This window comes from Astatotilapia calliptera, chromosome 9, assembly GCF_964374335.1.
Source record: "Astatotilapia calliptera chromosome 9, fAstCal68.1, whole genome shotgun sequence".
NCBI lineage: Eukaryota > Metazoa > Chordata > Actinopteri > Cichliformes > Cichlidae > Astatotilapia > Astatotilapia calliptera.
In genome coordinates this window covers 22,299,555-22,316,852 of record NC_137430.1, presented here as the reverse complement: position 1 = coordinate 22,316,852, position 17,298 = coordinate 22,299,555, and the positions used below count along the sequence as shown (strand labels likewise).

The following is a 17,298-nucleotide window of genomic DNA, read 5'->3' as shown; positions in this document are numbered from 1 at the left end:
ACAGCACACAGTACATCTTACCCGTCAGCAAGTCAAGGAGCTCCTTGTATGTACGCAATGTTTCGTTATATTTCTCAATAGCACTGCTGAGCTCATCTTTTTTCCTGGTCAGTTCAGACATTTTTTGCTGGTTTTGTGAGTCTAAAATGGAGAAAAAAAAGAAGAATTAATTGTTTATCAATTAACAGTGAATTGTCAGAAGGCAAATCTAAGCAATAGTACTATAGTAGTGTAACAGTAGTAATACTATTATTAATACTACTCTTAAGTATAATAGCTTTAAATAGCATTTCAGTTTTTTGGCTCACAGTTAGTGATCAAAGTGGGCTGGAATGATTAGATCTGATAAATAGTTTAATATATTGTAATACAGAGATTTCTTTTGTTAGAGCTTCCAGCTAAAAGCATGCAGATACTTCTTCAACAAGTCCGAATCTAAAGTCACCCCACAGTCCTTCATTATATGTTCACGTGTAGTAAAAAAAGGAAAGAAAAAAGTTTAAAAGACATGTATTAGTGAATTTTGTAAAAACAAAAACAAAACAAAATGTATAAAAACAAAAAAATTAAAGTAATGCTTTAATTTTTCAGAAATCTTAAGCTGCACGTAATAGCATTTACCACTCAGTTTTTCCATACCATTGTAAAAAAGGAAGGGGAGCTCAAAAGCAGTCAGGGTTATGAGATGGACAGACACTTCAGGTTTGAAAACAAGGATGTAGGTGCTGCTATTGTCACCGGGGCTATTCTCCCTGATAGCCAGCCTCTGAGGAGAGCAAGTGAACAATTATCATAAGCCCTGAGGGGCCCTTAAATTCCAAAACAAAAGCTGGTCCTGTGAAGAATGGTTACTCACAGGGATGTGGGCCTTGCCCTCAACTAAGTTAATTGCAAGGCTGCTGGCTCCTCTTTCAAAAAGAGGGAAGCTTTTGTTTCTCTCTCCATCTGAGGACTTTATAGTGATGATCACCTTCCCTCCCAGGTCCTGCCCCGCTGGGTTGCCATACAAATCCTGGAATCAACCATGGAAATTCACTCACTATGACTGCAAAGTTTATTTATGTCAGTGAAAAGTGAAGCCTGCCTCTGCTATTTTACAATAAATAAATAAATAGCTTACCATTATCCTCAGTGTCATATTCTCAACCAAGGTTCGGCTGGCAATGTCCTCGCTGTAGGAAACAACTGGGGTTGTAGTCTGAGAGACAGGTCCCAGTTTAACAGGCTGATTGGCCACCACATCTATACGAATCTAAAAGATGGGAAGCAGCACTGAGGTCAGTCAATTCTGTCAGTGAGTAACGCAACAGCTCTACAGCCCTGCAACAGCTCAATGACCAACTACTCTCCAGTAAAATACAGTGGTATGCAAAAGATTGTGCACCCTGATAATTGTCATGATTTTTTCTTCACAAATCATTGGTTGTTTGGATCAGCAATTTCATTTAAATATATCATATAGCAGACGAACACAATGATATTTGAGAAGTGAAATGAAGTTTATAGGATTTACAAAAAGTGTGCAATAGTTACTTAAACAAAATTGGGTAGGTGCGTAAATTTGGGCACCATTGTCTTTTAATTGATTTGAATACCTTTAGGACTAATTATTGGAACATAAAATTTGTTTGGTAAGCTTACTGACCCCTGACCCTACATACACAGGTGAATCTAATCATGAAAAGGTATTATTTAAGGTGACCAATTGCAAGTTTTTCCCCTCTTTGCATCCTCTCTGAAGAGGGGCAACATGGGAGCCTCAAAACAACTCTCAAATGACCTGAAAACAAAGATTGTTCAACATCATGGTTTAGGTTGAAGGATACAAAAAGCTATCTCAGAGATTTCAGCTGTCAGTTTCCACTGTGAGGAACATATTGAGGAAATGGAAGACCACAGGCTCAGTTCTAGTTAAGGCCCGAAGTGGCAGGTCAAGAAAAATCTTAGATAAGCAGAGGCGAAGGATGGGAACAGTCACAGTCAACGCACAGACCAGCTCCAAAGACCTGCAACATCATCTTGCTGCAGATGGTGTCACTGTGCAATGTTCAACTATTCAGCGCACTTTGCACAAGGAGATGTTGTATGGGAGAGTAATGCAGAAGAAGCCATTTCTGTGCACAAACAGAGTTGCTTGAGGTATGCTAAAACACATTTGGACAAGCCAGCTTCATTTTGGAATAAGATGCTGTGGACTGATCAAACTATAATTGAGTTATTTGGGCATAACAAGGGGTGTTATGGATGGAGGAAAAAGAACACAGCATTCCAAGAAAAACACCTGCTACCTACAGTAAAGTATGGTGGTGGTTCCACCATGCTGTGGGGCTGTGTGGCCAGTGCAGGTACTGGGAAACTTGTTACAGTTGAGGGTTGCATGGTATCCAAGTCAATATTAGCAGATTCTTGAGAACAATGTTCAAGAATCAGTGACAAAGTTGAAGTTGCACCAGGGCTGGATATTTCAACAAGACAACGACCCAAAACACTGTTCAAAACCCACTAAGGCATTCATGCAGAGGAACAAGTACAACATTCTGGAATGACCATCTCAGTCCCCAGACCTGATTAATACTGATATATTATGGTGTGACTTAAAGCGGGCTGTCCATGCTCGGAAACCATCAAACCTGACTGAACTGGAGATGTTTTGTCTCCACCTTCAACCAGAATCCAGACTTTCATGGGAAGCTATAGGAAGCGTTTAGCGGCTGTTATTTCTGCAAAAGTAGGATCTACTAAATATTGATGTAATTTTTCTATTGGGGTGCCCAGACACCTGCCTAATTTTGTTTAGGTAACTATTTCACACTTTCTGTAAATCCTATAAACTTCATTTCACTTCTCAAATATCATTGTGTTTGTCTGCTATATGATATATTGAAATGAAACTGATTCAAAATTGATCCAAACAACCAATGACTTATAAAGAAAAATCATGAAAATTATCAGGGGTGCCCAAACTTTTGCATACCACTGTAGGTACAAATAATGAGTATCTGGAGGGTGGCTTAATACGCTTTATGAGGGTTTGAAAACAAAATATGAACGTGTTAAAAATGTTTTGTGTTTTTTATTATGTATTAAAACCAACCTGATTGCTGTAGAGAACGTCTTTTTTGTCAATACGAAGAGAAAACTGTATGGTGTGCCTTCTAGCTTCCTCTGGGATGTCTTTGTCTCTGCAAAGAAACGCGCGGTCCATTATTTTTTTCAGCTATTATCATCACCATTATTCTAACACAAACCTACACTCTGGAAAATCATCTTACATGCTGTTTTATTGAGTCAGCTAAAATGACAGGACCCCTTGCATACTATAAATTTGAAACTACCTTATGCAAGTGATTAGCTTAGCATTGGTTAGCATAGCACAAAGACTGGAAACCATGAGAAACCATTAGTTTGACTTTACATATAAAACATTTTTACAGTACCAGCAGCTCTAAAACTCACTAGTTAACATGAATTTGTTGCCTATGTTGGTACTAGGTCACTCTAGCCGTTTCCTCCGTTTTAAGGCTTTGTGGAAGCTAAGCTAAGCTAACTAGCTGCTTGAAGTAACTTAATAATATTAATATAAAAGCTATGCTTTAAAACATCTGTCACCAAGCCAAACAAAATAGAAACAGAAGTGAAAATTATCTTACCTGAAGTGAAAACAGTCATTCTTTTCATTTTTCGTGGGTTTATTACACTTCAGCTCAATGGCCTACACAAGAAATATTGAAAAATAAATAAATATTATTTTAAGAGAAAAGTTTACGATAGGAAAAAAAAGAACTCCTCTACTTGCATAAATCTACAATTCTCCTTTTTAGTTTTCCTGGTATTGGTCAATCTAATGAGTTGTGTTGAACAAATCTTTTTTATATTAACAGAGAAACTAACAACTACAGTCAATCATTATCACTAATGTTAATACACTTGGCTTTTTCCAATTTAAAGACACTGTGCAATCTTCAGTATCACTTATTAATAGATTTAAGTGAGTATATGTATATATGTGAAATTTTGACCCTCTGTGGATTCCAGACAATCCACACTTCAAACTTAAAAACCCAAGAATTGGGTGCACAAGTCATTAAAGATGTATGCTGTATATTTAAACTGGAACAGTTTTTCCCCAACAAACACAACAATGTCAACGAAATGATTTGCATTGTCAAAGTCACCGTCTGAGAAAAGTGTATAAAGTGTGTAGTGAGGGGTTTTACAGCCTTATTTAAAACACCTATAATAATAGTAAAAAATAAAGTTGGCTACTTCACAGATTTTACCTGTCGGGTTATTTTTAGAACAAAACTCCTGCAATAAACAAGGAACCACTGTATATCAAGGAGACTCTTGAGTTTTAGTCACTCACTCTTTCTGGAGGCTTTTTCCCTGAAGATACCCCATCCCATATGAACATGGACACAGCAGCTGGGTTAAAAGTAGTAATTGGACTTCCCTCATCAGACACCACAGTCACTGAGAAAACTGAAGAGAAACAAAGACCTTCCCTTAGTTTGGCTGAACAGAGATTAAACTGATCAAAATACAAATAAATGAATTAATGAAACATTTTTTAAAGGAAGGAGAGAGAAAAACAAATGCAAACCTGGGAATTTGCTTCCAGCAAAAAACTTGACACTGGTGTCATACTCCACTGATAGGCTGACTGGTTTTTTGGGATCAGGGAGGACAGTGAGGCTCACTGATGGACCAGGGATGGGTTTTTTGTTGAAGGAGCCTTTAAACTGCAGCTGATAGTACCCCCTAGAGGAAGAACAGGCTATCAACACTTCCACTAGTGACTTTACAGTAGTGGAAACATCAAGACTGATGCTGTATTACGACAAATATAATTTTACTTACTTCGGCCCGCTCAAACCATTAACAATGAAAAAGGCTTTTCCTTCTGCGTTCACAGGTTGTGAAGTAACATTGGTTTTCACCTGAAACAATAACAAGACCTTTCCTATTAGATCATTGTATAGATTCCATACAGCTGCTACAGCAGCCAGATGTTGCCAAACCAATAAACCTGACTAAGTGATCAGCAGCAAGTGTGACCACCCCTATAAAAGCTGGTCTAAGCTAAGCTGTTACTCTACAGCTACTGTACTTCATTTTTCACAGGACTACATGGTGCTTTCTTTGATTGTGTTGATTTTCAAGCTAACCGTCAGTCCTGGAGGTGAAGTCTTTATGTCCACTACAACCCTCTGGTCTGGAGAAGGGTTTCCCCACTCATCACACAGCTGGACGACAAATGGTTTGGAGATGCCGTGATCATTTAACACCTGCAAAGGCTGAAAAAAAAAAAAAAAAACAGAAAAGGATGAGCTATACCTTTAGTTTGTCTCCAAAAAGAAATTAAATTAAGAATCTTTTATTTTTTTACCTGCTCCGGTTCGCTGATGAGCTTAAGCTGAGCAGGGAGTCCTGCGGTCACTTTAATACTGACATGCTCCACAAAGTCAGAGTAGCTGAAAGACAGTTCTCGGGGGCCGAGAGACCCTGATTGGAAACGAATTCCCGTCACCATGGCAGCACAGCTGCTGTCCTGGTACAATACAGAGCCGTGAGATTTATCAGCTTAGATCATCACAATCACCACATCTGGCCTGCTCATTATTCAATAAAGAAGTTACTGAATTTTCTCTTCATCATCTTCTTACAGTACTGTGTTAGACAAATACAAATACAGTTCACACATGAACCACATACAGTATTTACACGGGTGCCAGTTACTATTTTACCACTATAGTAAAATAGTAACTATAGTGGTAAAATGCAGGATAAATTGTGAGCACTTTAAGTACAAATTTTATAGCACACAGCTTGGTTCCTTCAAGAGTTCATTAACCTCTTCTAAAAGCAACATTATCTTTACATGTCCTGCTCTCCTTCAGCTGTAATCTGAATCAGCAGCTTTGTGGCACCATCTCTGAATTTATGAAGGTCAAAACCATCTCGGTCATATAAAATAACATCGACTTTGTTACCATTTTAGTGAACTTTGACCACAAAGACAAAAGCTTTTCGTGTCATCTACGGAGTGTAGAAAAATGTTTTGTCTCCTTGGTAAGGGAGGGTTCATTATCTGTGGAATTCCAATAATATGACCTTGCTATTTTAACAAAAGCAGGCTTTTTTTTATTGGTAGGGAGGAGGATTCAGTAGATTTATAGTGGTCATAGGGCAGGTGAAAGGGCAAATGCACACATGTATACCCTTAGCTCACCAAAAACACATAATAAAGGGAGCTTTGTTTGCTCAGATAATATTAAGATTGCATTAGTGCAAATTTGATTTGATTTAACTAATATTTGAGTCAACTTTTGTCTTAAATGCACATGGCTCTGGTCCCACCTGCCATTTAAATGTGATGGCTGATTTGTCCAGCCCCTCAGCTTCCACTTTTATGTGGTTCAAACAGGTGGGGGTAAGCGTCTTGGTTAAATTGTCATACTGGTCCACAAGCTCCAAGCCTGTGCAAAGAAAGTTATTCTGAGTAATATAGGATGCAACCGTGAATTTTAAAAATGTGATTAATTGTAAATGATCAGATTTATACTCACTAATGTTTCCGGAGAGGATCTCACCAAGCTTCACTGTGGTTTGGGGTAAAGCTACTTTTAGACGCTCTGGTTCATCTGGACGAGGTCTACAAACAAAAGAGGGGACTTTATATCTTCACACATCAGTGTGCAGACCGTATCAAATGAAAACACTGAATCAAAGCTTTGATTATAGATTCATGGCTTACACGATAGTGAAGGAGACGGACACACTCTGGTCCTGATAGGAGACCTGGTAGAAGCGCTGCTCTCCCACCCGTTTAGGTACCTGTAAATCCGGCAGCTTCCCCTTGACCAGATCTTCCAGAAAGACATCTCCTGTCCAGTTAACCTTCACAGTGAAAAGTTAACATCAAGCTAAGAAGTGTTAAAACAGAATGGCTCATACAAGTCTTTTTTTTTTAAAATCCTAGAATTCTTTCGCAAGGGTAAAAAATAAAAATAAAATATATATAATTGTTTTTTCATTTACAAAATCTAACACCTACTTAAAAATCTATTACAAGAGTAAACCGCAATGTTTGCACATTACACACCTTGATCATGGAGGCTATTTCAGCAGTGAGCAGTACCTCCCTGCCAGCTTCATCATACAGCTTGTAGAATAAGTTGTCTAGCAGTCCGCCGGCTATCCATTCGATCTTTTCACTGTTCCTCAGCACCAGATTCTCATTGTCCTGACTGTACAGCTCCATCACAGAGACCCTTGTGCTGGGCAGCACCCTCAGCTCCTTCATGACCAGCGGTATGTTTTTGTAACTCTAGAATGAAAAGAGGAGAGAGACACTGCAAACAAGCTACATACTTGGAAATTTTCTTCTGAGCAGAAGAATTCTTTTTTTTCTAACTCACAGGCATCACAAATTGAGCTTTGAGCTCTTGTTGCTCTCCTTTCATTATTTTCAGGTTAATGGGCTTTGTCACAAGCTGGCCAGCACCGGTGCTGCTGCAATCAGTAACCACCGGGGGGAAACCTTTAACCTGGAAATGTTTGAACAAAAACAAAAAGATTCAGCCTGCGTAGTTTTTTGCCTTACAGACAGAAACAAGACACCACTGAAAACAAATAGACCAACATATATAAACAGCTCATTATGGTCTTTCAATAAATACAGTTTTCTATGTTTTCACAGAGGCACCTGTGACTTCCGAACAAATCCATGTTTGTACCTCGCAGCGGACGATCTGTTTGGGGTTAGCGGTGATATTTCCAGCCTCGTCGTGAACTTCGACATGAAACGTGACCTGGTCTCCGTTCTCCACATCGATTGACGTTTCCTCCGGTTTGACGTGGAGGGAATTTGGGATACCTGAAAAACAACACAAAATCAGGGAATCTTTAAGAAAAATAAGACAAAAATCTAATTTACCTTGTCTTAATGTTAGCAGCCAACAGATTATCATTTGAACCACAGCTAAATGACATCTGTTACCTTTACAGTGAAGCTACAAAGTCTCCTGGGGACACTTTTTTTTAATCCTAAATGGTTTTGATGGCAGACGTCTGATCAGAGGTTTAAAACTCAATCAGTGTATCTACTGCTAATGTACTGCTCTCAGAGCCACGAGCTGCACACCATCAAAGTTAGATCTTTTTACCTCCCAAGGAACTTCAGTTCACCTTTCAGCTGTTTACGTCATACAGTTGGCCTATGACTATGGACCAACTGTATGACGTCATTATTGGACTTGAGAAAAAAAATCCTGAAGCTGTCTTTATTGCGCTTCAACAGAGCCAACATGAAGAAAGTTCTCCGTAAATACTGCCAACATCTCCTTCCCTACAAGAGGTGATCAAATACTGGATCATTGCTACACTCCATTCAAGGACTGCTACAAACCCCTCCCCACCCAGCTTTTGGCAAGACAGGCCATTGTTCCATACTGCTGCTGCCTGCATACAGACAAAGACTTACAATAGGAAAAAACAGTTTCCAGGGACATCTACAAATGGGACAGTGAGGCTGAGGCTAACATCACCGAGGATCTCTCCTGGACCCTTCACACAGACACTGCAATCAGGAAAGCTCGCCAGTGACTCTACTTTCTGAGGAAGCTGAGGAAGTTTGGCATGAATGCCAACATTGATGGGTTTAGATTTTGTTACTGTCATTTGTATTTAGAAATATTTAACCATATATGCTTAGAGGTGTATAATCATTTTTAGATTGAAAGAATGTCTCATCCTAGGAGGTCTGTAACAGCTCTGTGTAGCATGAAGGGGGAGTGCGTTCACTCCCTCTACAGAGTGTTCCGGCGTAGATCACACCTCCTAGGAGAGGTCGTATCTTCTCTTGCTGATATATGGTTTAGCAAACACACGTATATTTCTTTAAGTATAAGAGCCTTTTGTTCAGAAGTCCTGGCACCAGCTTTGGGGAGTCTTCACAGGGTCACACCTTGACCCCACACACACACACACACACACACACACACACACACACACACACACACACACACACACACACACACACACACAGTATTCTTTGTTCACATGTATACCTATGTAAGATGTTATATGTTAATGACCCTATGCATATTCATGTAACCACAATAAAAGGAGTGCTATGGGGGACCTGGCTGAGAGTCTGACGGTGGTCAAGTGGTGGAACGACACTCGGCCCCAGCCAGGTCTCCCTCATGCATGAGTAAACCAGAGAACTTTGGTGCCTTGTGTCTTGCTTTTTGCTGCGTAGCAGATTGTCCTTAACGTTCCAGCGAATAGGTTTATGCTACAAACCTATCAAACATCACCTGAAATTTCTACAGAAGTGCGATCGAGAGCTTGCTGACGAGCTACATTACAGTTTGGTATGGAAGCTGCTCTGCCAGCAGCGGCAAATCACTACAGAGGGTGGTGAAAGCAGCAGAGCACATCATTGGCATGAGGCTTCCTGCCATTCAGGACATTTATCTTCAGCGGTGCAACCAAAAAGCACACAGCATCATCAAGGACCACAGCCACCCAGCACATCAGCTGTTCTCCTTGTTACCATCTGCCAGACGTTACAGGAGTCTGTCTGCTGGGAGCACAAGACTCAAAAACAGTTTTAACACACCACACTTCACAGGATGCACACAGAAGCTGTCCTACAGTTTCACAAGTACATACTACACTCTACACTGGTCACTCCATTTTTATTAGTATTTAAATAAAAATAAAAACCCTTACTCCGTGCAATACTGCACTAACTGCCACTCTAAAATCTTGTACTGCTGCTCACTCCTATCAATTTATCCCATGTGCAATATCCCATTTGCCCCCACCCCTCAATACATGTCAACGGTCACATTTCTATTTAAGATTTCTTTATTTATATAAGTGTGTATATATATTTACAGCGGTCCCTTGTTTATTGCGGTAGTTACATTCTAAAAATAGCCCACGATAGTTAGCTACTTCGCAGATTTCACCTATTTTTTACAATTATTATTTATTATAGATGTTTTATGGCTGTAAAACCCCTCACTACACACTTTATACACCTTCCTGCGACAGGCAGAAAAGAGTCACACTGCTAGCGATGGAAGATTTAGATAAATTTGACAAGCTGAATGCATTCTGTACTCTACAGGAGACACTGCACAAGATTGATTGACAATGGTCTACAGCCAACCAGAATGCAGAAAATAATTCGCTGTAAAAAACAAACAAACAAACAAACAAAAAAACCATGCAAAATTGCACACACAAAAATCTGCGAAACAGCGAGACCACGTTATAGCGAGGTACCACTGTATATATATAATATATTTAGTCTGTTAATATTTGTAATATTTTTTACTGTACTATACTGCTGAGTGACTTGTCTTCTGCTCCTCAAACACATTTTATTGACATGTTGACCCTGTGCTAACTTGCATATGACAAACTGAAACTGAAACTAGAAAAAGTTGCATTGCCTGCGAAAATGCAGTGTGAATGCCTGGAATCTGCTGAAAACAACAGAAGAAGTAAAACTATGTGCTGAAAGGAGGTGAAGAAACTGAAAATTCTGCCAAAAAACAGGTGAAGAAGCAGAAATTTTTACTGAAAAGAAGTGAAAAACTGCAAATTCTGCTGAAAAGGGGTAAAGAAGCTGAAATTTCTCCAAAAAGTTGATTCTGTTCATCTGGACGCAGCGTTTTGTGGGAGAAACGTTTCGTCACTCATCCAAGTGACTTCTTCAGTCTCAGAAGTCACTTGGATGAGTGACGAAACGTTTCTCCCACAAAACGCTGCGTCCAGATGAACAGAATCAACTTTTTAGAGATTTACTTTCCTGGATGATTGAGAATGCATGAAGCTGAAATTTGTACTGAAGAGAGGTGAAAAAGTTTGACTGTCTTCTGAGAACAAATGGTGCCATGAGCGGGGTTTGAACTAGAGGTCTGCGCGGGAATGTTTTTTTAGTCCCGCTCCCGCCCGCTCCCGCAAGGTTTTGTACCGCACCCGACCGCTCCCGCTGTATATTCAGTCTTTGTTCACCCGCTGCCCGCTTAGAATAATTTTCTACCCGACCCGACCGTTCCCGCTAAATTTAGATCTGGTTTCCAAAATCTCACATTTAAATGGGGTACCACCAAAAAATAGAGATAACAGATAAAACTGCAGGTTGTGCAATGATTGTATTTATTTTTCTTAAACAAGATGCATTTATCTGTCAACATGCAACATTTATCTTTTAACATGGAAAACGTGTTGCAAAAATAAAATAAATAAAAACGAATACAGCATTGTGGCCTACTGCAAAAAGCACTGATCCATGCGCTCAGTGCGTGTAACAGGCGTCAATTAGAATGAGGAAATCACAGATATGCTGTTCCGAAAAAATGTCGGGCACGCTATATTTTCAGACCGCCCGCTCCCGTTCAAATTACACCAGAGTTACCGACCGCTACCGCATTTTATTTGGAAATTTATTCCCGCGCCGCAAGAAATCTGGTCGGGTCCCGCGGCTCCCGCGGGACAGCCGCGGGAATGCAGACCTCTAGTTTGAACCCGGGCCTCCTGGTCTCAAGGCGGCTAGAAGAAGCTGTAATTTGTGTTAAAAAGAGTTTAAAAAAAAAAGTTTAACTGTTAACTGAAAAAAAATGTTGCCATAAGCAGGATTTGAACCCGGGCCTCCCGCTCTGAAAACAGCTGCTCATCTCACTGAGCTAAAACACAGCTCACCTCAGCAAGCAAAATCAGTGACCACACTGATAATGTGGTCCATTCATTTCAATGGGACCAAAAAATTGCATAAAACATTTAATATCTCAAAAAGTATAGAAGTTATGAGCACCAAAAGTCATAGTCAGCATTAGCAGAAATAGCAGAATAGTTTAAAATTTGAACGGTTAAAATCGCACAAAAACTGTGAAAGTAGTTCCACGGTGAAGAAGCATGGAGCAACTAGAATAAAGTATAAAGAATAAAGAGAAAGAGGAACTCAATAGTGTGAATGCCTGTGAGGCATTAAGACAACTAGGGCTGCACTGTGATGTGGTGGTTAGCACTACTGCCTCAGAGCAAGAATCCAACCATCTCCAGGTACTCTGGCTTTGTGCTTGCTTTCAGTGGTTATTCTAAATTGGCAGCAGGGATGAGTACGACTGTTGGAAGCATCAGATGCTTGACTTTAGTTAAATGTGTTACTTACACTTTTAAACTGTATTTATATATCTTTTTTCCTCATCCAAGCAATCACTTCTGATCAAGCGAGTATACACTTGAAGCATACTTCAAATGCTGTCAACAAGATTGATTTTTTGCCAAAACCTTAGCAATGGATAAGTGAACTAGACATGAAAATAAATTATTTAAATATAATTATCAACGTTTAAGTGCCAAGGATGAATCCAGTTGTTTCATAAAGTGTCTCAAAAGAAGATGATGCTCAACCAAAACTGATCTTCGAATCCCTACGTCGTTGTTGTTTGCACAGTCTCATCAAGATTGGTCCAGTCGTCCAGGAGCAGATAGGAAACATAAATCTTCTATATTCTACGATTATTATAGTGTGATTTAAGCATTTAACAATCAAGATTTCTGAAAGGACATAATGCACATGAGAAACCAGTACACAAACTGTTCAAAAATCATAAATAAATGAGGGGTTACCAGGAAGAAGACTGATCTTGATGGACTTAGTGTGTTGTTTCAGGCCAGGCAGGGTCACTTCCAGGTCATAGCTCTGAAAATGCAAACAAAGCACATAAAAATAAATCACCAAATCAGCTAATAATTTTTTGACTATTGACTTTCAAGTAGTTGTTACACCTCTTGATAAAACTATGACTGTACTATTAGTAGTTTATTTATTTATTTTAAGCAGTCTTCCATGTGACGGGCAAATTTATGTTTTCGTAGCGTAGAAATCATTAGTTCTAACCTTGGATTGCTGGTAATTCAGGACTTTTCCTCTCGCTTTGACATTTTTGATGGTGAATGTGGTTCCACTGCTGGAGAATGTCCCATAACTCAGATCCAGACCACTAAAAAATAAATAAATAAAAATAAATAAATAACAATGGCCGTGTTACAACACTGTTAAATGTGACATAATAAAGGCACAAAGGCTTTCATACATATTTTTTTTCTCAAGCATTTAAAAATTCAGTAGCATTAATGAGACTCACCAGCATTTGAGCTCAGGTGTGAGTTTAGAAGTGAGGGTCGTTGAGTGGCCATAACCATCTTTTATCTGCAGAGGAATGTCAAACGGCACGCCCACTCGCAGCGTGGGGCTCATTGCACTGATATCAAAGCTTGCTGCATCGCCCTCTGACAATAGAACAAAGGAGTGTGTCTGTTTGGTCAGAATGGTGGGAATAATGATCACTAGCTAAACACACAGCATTCTTTCTCCTCACCTTTAATGGTAAACTTCAGTGTGAACGTTGGAAGCGCTCTACCGCCAAAGCTGACAGCGTTTGTTTCATGGACCACTGTGTTCAAATTCAGTGTGTACTTTCCCAGCTCAGTCAGGTTCTCTGTCAACAACGGCTCAAATATGATCTTTCAGCAGACAAACGTCAGGGCAACCAAGATGAAGGATAAGAAAATTAAAAGAAACTCACCGATTTTTTTGAACCAGAAACCATTATTTCCTAAATGTGGGGCAACATAAGCAGCAAGCTCTTTGTCTGACTTTTGACCTACAAATGAAAAAGGTAAAATAATAAGAATAATTTAATTCTATAACAGGTGGAGCAAACACAGAGAGAAAGTAGGCTGAAAAAAAGAACAACTGCAAAACAAGGGCGAGAACCTGAAAAGTTAGAATTATGACTTTTTACACTTTATGACACATTTAATTTGAAGATTTTTTGGTAGTTTTGGCAACATGTGGGGCTGAAAATTAAAGATTGAAGACACTTTACTGTCATTATTTAGTTTATTGTACAATAAATTGTACAGTATTGTAAGATGGTGAGATCTAAATCTGTAACTGCAAATGTATTGGTGTTAATGAGGTTGGAGAAGTCACTTGAATGTGTGAGGAAATGTTTCTTCCACTGAAAATACGTCCAGATTAACAGAATCAACTTTCTACCAGTACAGAACATAGTTTTAAATAGCTCAATATAGTTTTATTACCACTTTGACTTTTAGAAGTCAGCTGTGACATGCATTTGACCTCTGACCTCTGACACATCTTTAAAATCTTTAGTATTTTGACAATACACACCACACTTGTTAGAATCATAGTTTCTAAGTTATGAGGCTTTTTTTGGTCAATTTTTGACAAATAAATCATTAAGTTTAAGACCTAATGTAAATAAATTGTTAACATGACCACTCTCTACATCCCTACAAAGTTGAATCTGATTTCATTCAAAACTTTTTGGACTATCTCGTTTACAGACAAAATGACACCCATGCAAACACTACCAAAAACATGACCATCTGTGAGGCAACTAGTTCCGTATTTTTCGGACCATAAGGCGCACCAGATTATAAGGCGCATTGAGCAAAACAAAACAGTCAGATATGTCAAACTTTACTCAGTTCATTCTTCTTGCTTCCTCCACTTCCGTACCATTTATAAGTGTCAGGAGTAGACATTTGTTCTATCACAAGTAAGAGAAATAAGACACTGCAGACCGACTCAGAGAGTTTTAAAAACGTGCGCACGGGTGAATGTCTCTGGGAAGACACACACATCGAGTGCAGGCTTGCTTGCTTTATTTATAGGAGAAAGTAAGTTACATAGTACTTCCTCTTCTGTAAGCAGTCGGGGAGAGGTTAGACGTTAACTCAGTGCTTATCTGACCTCACACCCACACACATACTGAAATATAACAATACAGAAGTACAGTGGGGCAAAAAAGTATTTAGTCAGCCACCGATTGTGCAAGTTCCCCCACTTAAAATGATGACAGAGGTCAGTAATTTGCACCAGAGGTACACTTCAACTGTGAGAGACAGAATGTGAAAAAAAAAATCCATGAATCCACATGGTAGGATTTGTAAAGAATTTATTCGTAAATCAGGGTGGAAAATAAGTATTTGGTCACCTCAAACAAGGAAAATCTCTGGCTCTCACAGACCTGTAACGTCTTCTGTAAGAAGCTTTTCTGTCCCCCACTCGTTACCTGTATGAATGGCACCTGTTTGAACTCATCATCTGTATAAAAGACACCTGTCCACAGCCTCAAACAGTCAGACTCCAAACTCCGCCATGGCCAAGACCAAAGAGCTTTCGAAGGGCACCAGGAAAAGTATTGTAGAGCTGCACCAGACTGGGAAGAGTGAATCTACAATAGGCAAGCAGCTTGGTGTGAAAAAATCAACTGTGGGAGCAATCATCAGAAAATGGAAGACGTACAAGACCACTGATAATCTCCCTCGATCTGGGGCTCCACGCAAGATCTCATCCCGTGGGGTCAAAATGATCATGAGAACGGTGAGCAAAGATCCCAGAACCACACGGGGGGACCTGGTGAATGACCTGCAGAGAGCTGGGACCAAAGTAACAAAGGTCACCATCAGTAACACACTACAACGGCAGGGAATCAAATCCCGCAGTGCCAGACGTGTTCCGCTGCTGAAGCCAGTGCATGTCCAGGCCCGTCTGAAGTTTGCCAGAGAGCACATGGATGATACAGCAGAGGACTGGGAGAATGTCATGTGGTCAGATGAAACCAAAGTAGAACTTTTTGGTATAAACTCAACTCGTCGTGTTTGGAGGAAGAAGAATACTGAGTTGCATCCCAAGAACACCATACCTACTGTGAAGCATGGGGGTGGAAACATCATGCTATGGGGCTGTTTTTCTGCCAAGGGGACAGGACGACTGATCCGTGTTAAGGACAGAATGAATGGGGCCATGTATCGTGAGATTTTGAGCCAAAACCTCCTTCCATCAGTGAGAACTTTGAAGATGAAACGAGGCTGGGTCTTCCAACATGACAATGATCCAAAACACACCGCCCGGGCAACAAAGGAGTGGATCCGTAAGAAGCATTTGAAAGTCCTGGAGTGGCCTAGCCAGTCTCCAGACCTCAACCCCATAGAAAATCTGTGGCGGGAGTTGAAAGTCCGTGTTGCTCAGCGACAGCCCCAAAACATCACTGCTCTCGAGAAGATCTGCATGGAGGAATGGGCCAAAATACCAGCTACTGTGTGTGCAAACCTGGTGAAGACCTATAGTAAACGTTTGACCTCTGTTATTGCCAACAAAGGTTATGTTACAAAGTATTCAGTTGTATTTTTGTTATTGACCAAATACTTATTTTCCACCCTGATTTATGAATAAATTCTTTACAAATCCTACCATGTGGATTCATGGATTTTTTTTTCACATTCTGTCTCTCACAGTTGAAGTGTACCTCTGGTGAAAATTACTGACCTCTGTCATCATTTTAGGTGGGGAGACTTGCACAATCGATGGCTGACTAAATACTTTTTTGCCCCACTGTATATCATGCTTATCTGACATCACACACATTGAAGTAAGGAATGCATCATGTTCTCTTTAACAATAAGCTTGGTTATGTTGAAATATATGAACACATAAAATATAAGGCACACTTGATTATATTGTATTATGTAGAAAATCTTCTTACAATAAGTCTCTCAGTCAGAACATGGTATATCATGCTTAGGTGGAAGCAGGAAGTTAGCTCGCCAGTTAACTTCTGACTTTCTTCTCGTTTGGCTCTCGGCAAAAGGCAGTCGAACTTTTTCTCCTCTCCTCCTTCCCCTTATCTTCCCTGCTTAGCCTCTTGTGTCCTTGTCTTGTCTCGTGTGTATTACTTTCCCTGGAACACTCTCTCACAGTCTGTTCTCTAAACCTAAAAGAGAATTCTAGATTTGATCAACTGGTCTCTGAATGCTATTGACACCCTTTTCTCAACGAGAAGTCTGGGCTCGGGAGAGCCCGAGTGCTCTGGAGGGACTTTCCCTGCCGGATACACGATGGACGGGTGGCAGAAATGGAGGGTCGTGTGCCTGGCGGGACTGTCGATCGAGGACGCTGAAGATATCTACCTATTCGGAACCATGATAACAGGGTTCTTGCTGATCGGAGCTGGCTTGGCCCTGGTTTATCGGAGAATTAAGAAAGCGGAACCGGCTGTTCAAACCCCCCCCCCCCCCCCCCCCCCCAAGGCTGCCCGCTGGGATTGAAACGATGGGACGAGGCGCGACTTCTCAGAATGGGCTCACTGAGTGCAGCATGGTTAAGACCTTGGAGGAGCTTACAGCTGCCGTGAATACTCAGAATAACACCTCTGAGCGTATATTGGGTTACATAAAGGT

The 17,298-nt window shown here is 40.2% G+C and overlaps 1 protein-coding gene across 3 annotated transcripts in view; it reads right to left on the bottom strand.

Moving 5' to 3' along the window:
• smchd1 (structural maintenance of chromosomes flexible hinge domain containing 1) overlaps positions 1–17,298 on the bottom strand; it is a 41,209-nt gene that overhangs the window by 5,618 nt on the left and 18,293 nt on the right. For all 3 annotated transcript variants that reach the window (XM_026179823.2, XM_026179826.2, XM_026179824.2), the window contains 22 exons: positions 13,614–13,691; positions 13,407–13,526; positions 13,173–13,317; positions 12,926–13,028; positions 12,655–12,727; positions 7,740–7,879; positions 7,422–7,550; positions 7,106–7,330; positions 6,758–6,900; positions 6,570–6,655; positions 6,361–6,479; positions 5,390–5,551; positions 5,169–5,297; positions 4,861–4,940; positions 4,604–4,761; positions 4,367–4,482; positions 3,651–3,712; positions 3,095–3,182; positions 1,121–1,252; positions 857–1,012; positions 640–766; positions 22–141 (listed from right to left, as the gene is read on the bottom strand). In XM_026179823.2, coding sequence (XP_026035608.2) covers positions 22–141; positions 640–766; positions 857–1,012; positions 1,121–1,252; positions 3,095–3,182; positions 3,651–3,712; positions 4,367–4,482; positions 4,604–4,761; positions 4,861–4,940; positions 5,169–5,297; positions 5,390–5,551; positions 6,361–6,479; positions 6,570–6,655; positions 6,758–6,900; positions 7,106–7,330; positions 7,422–7,550; positions 7,740–7,879; positions 12,655–12,727; positions 12,926–13,028; positions 13,173–13,317; positions 13,407–13,526; positions 13,614–13,691 — 2,691 coding nt within the window. The remainder of the gene's footprint in view (positions 1–21; positions 142–639; positions 767–856; positions 1,013–1,120; positions 1,253–3,094; positions 3,183–3,650; positions 3,713–4,366; positions 4,483–4,603; positions 4,762–4,860; positions 4,941–5,168; positions 5,298–5,389; positions 5,552–6,360; positions 6,480–6,569; positions 6,656–6,757; positions 6,901–7,105; positions 7,331–7,421; positions 7,551–7,739; positions 7,880–12,654; positions 12,728–12,925; positions 13,029–13,172; positions 13,318–13,406; positions 13,527–13,613; positions 13,692–17,298) is intronic.